General features: G+C 47.7%; 1 protein-coding gene across 1 annotated transcript; it reads left to right on the top strand.

Annotated features, from left to right (window-relative positions):
• Nucleotides 1-283: 283 nt before the first annotated feature.
• On the top strand, nt 284-1,240 carry LOC122440939 (olfactory receptor 7D4-like). The gene has a single exon (XM_043467596.1). It carries the CDS (start codon nt 284-286, stop codon nt 1,238-1,240), a length of 957 nt encoding a protein of 318 aa, XP_043323531.1.

The following is a 1,240-nucleotide window of genomic DNA, read 5'->3' as shown; positions in this document are numbered from 1 at the left end:
TCAGACAGTAAAGAATCTGCCTGCAATTCAGGAGACCTGGCTTCTATCCCTGTGTTGGGAAGATCCCCTGGATAAGGGAATGGCAACCCACTCCAATATTCTTGCCTGAGAATCCCATGGACAGAGGAACTGGGAGGGCTACAGTCCATGGATTCCCGAAGAGTAGGACAGGACTGGGCAACTAATACACACACAGCGAGTCTAGAGGCTGTCCAGTGGCTATTTCATTTTGTTTTTTCATTTTTTCCCCCTTCTTCAATCATCTAGCTGGTGCATAAGCAACATGGAACCAGGAAATCAAATACGTGTTTTAGAGTTTTTACTCCTGGGATTTTCCCAGGACTCAGAAAAGCAGCACATCTTATTTGGGCTGTTTCTATCTGTGTTTGTGGTCACTGTGCTTGGGAATCTGCTCATCATCCTGGCCATCAGCTCAGACCCCCGTGTCCACACCCCCATGTACTTCTTCCTCTCCAACTTGTCCTTGGCTGACATTGGTTTCATCTCCACCACAGTCCCCAAAATGATTGTGAACATCCAGACACAGAGCAAATCCATCAGCTATGCAGGCTGCATCACCCAGATGTGTCTTTTCATGGTTTTTGGAGGTGTGGACACTTTTCTGCTGACTGTGATGGCCTATGACCACTTTGTGGCCATCTGTCACCCCCTACACTACACAGTCATCATGAACCCTTGCCTCTGTGGCCTGCTGGTTCTGGTGTCTTGGTTCACCAGCTTGTCATACTCCGTGATCCAGACCAACTGGGTCATTCCACACTTTTATTGTGAACTTGCTCAGGTCCTCACACTTGCCTGCTCAGACACACTCATCAATTACATCTTGCTGTATATGGTGACTGGATTTCTTGGCTTCGTTCCCTTCTCAGGGATCCTTTTCTCCTACACCTGCATTGTCTCCTCCATTCTGAGAATCCCATCAGCTCATGGGAAATATAAGGCATTTTCTACCTGTGCATCTCACCTGTCTGTGGTTTCTTTGTTCTATGGGACAGGCCTTGGTGTGTATCTCAGTTCTGATTCATCTTCCTGGAGAGGCATGATCGCCTTGGTGATGTACACTGTGGTCACTCCCATGCTGAACCCTTTCATCTACAGCCTGAGGAACAGAGACATCAAGAGGGCTCTACAAAAAGTCTTTGCAAGAACACTCTGTGTTCATCGCTGGGAACACAGATCCAAGGGTTTTGAGCTGACAGTGATAGCAGTAGTGGGCTAA

Source organism: Cervus canadensis, chromosome 4, assembly GCF_019320065.1.
Source record: "Cervus canadensis isolate Bull #8, Minnesota chromosome 4, ASM1932006v1, whole genome shotgun sequence".
In the NCBI taxonomy this organism is placed as follows: domain Eukaryota; kingdom Metazoa; phylum Chordata; class Mammalia; order Artiodactyla; family Cervidae; genus Cervus; species Cervus canadensis.
This window is presented reverse-complemented; position numbering and strand designations above follow the sequence as displayed.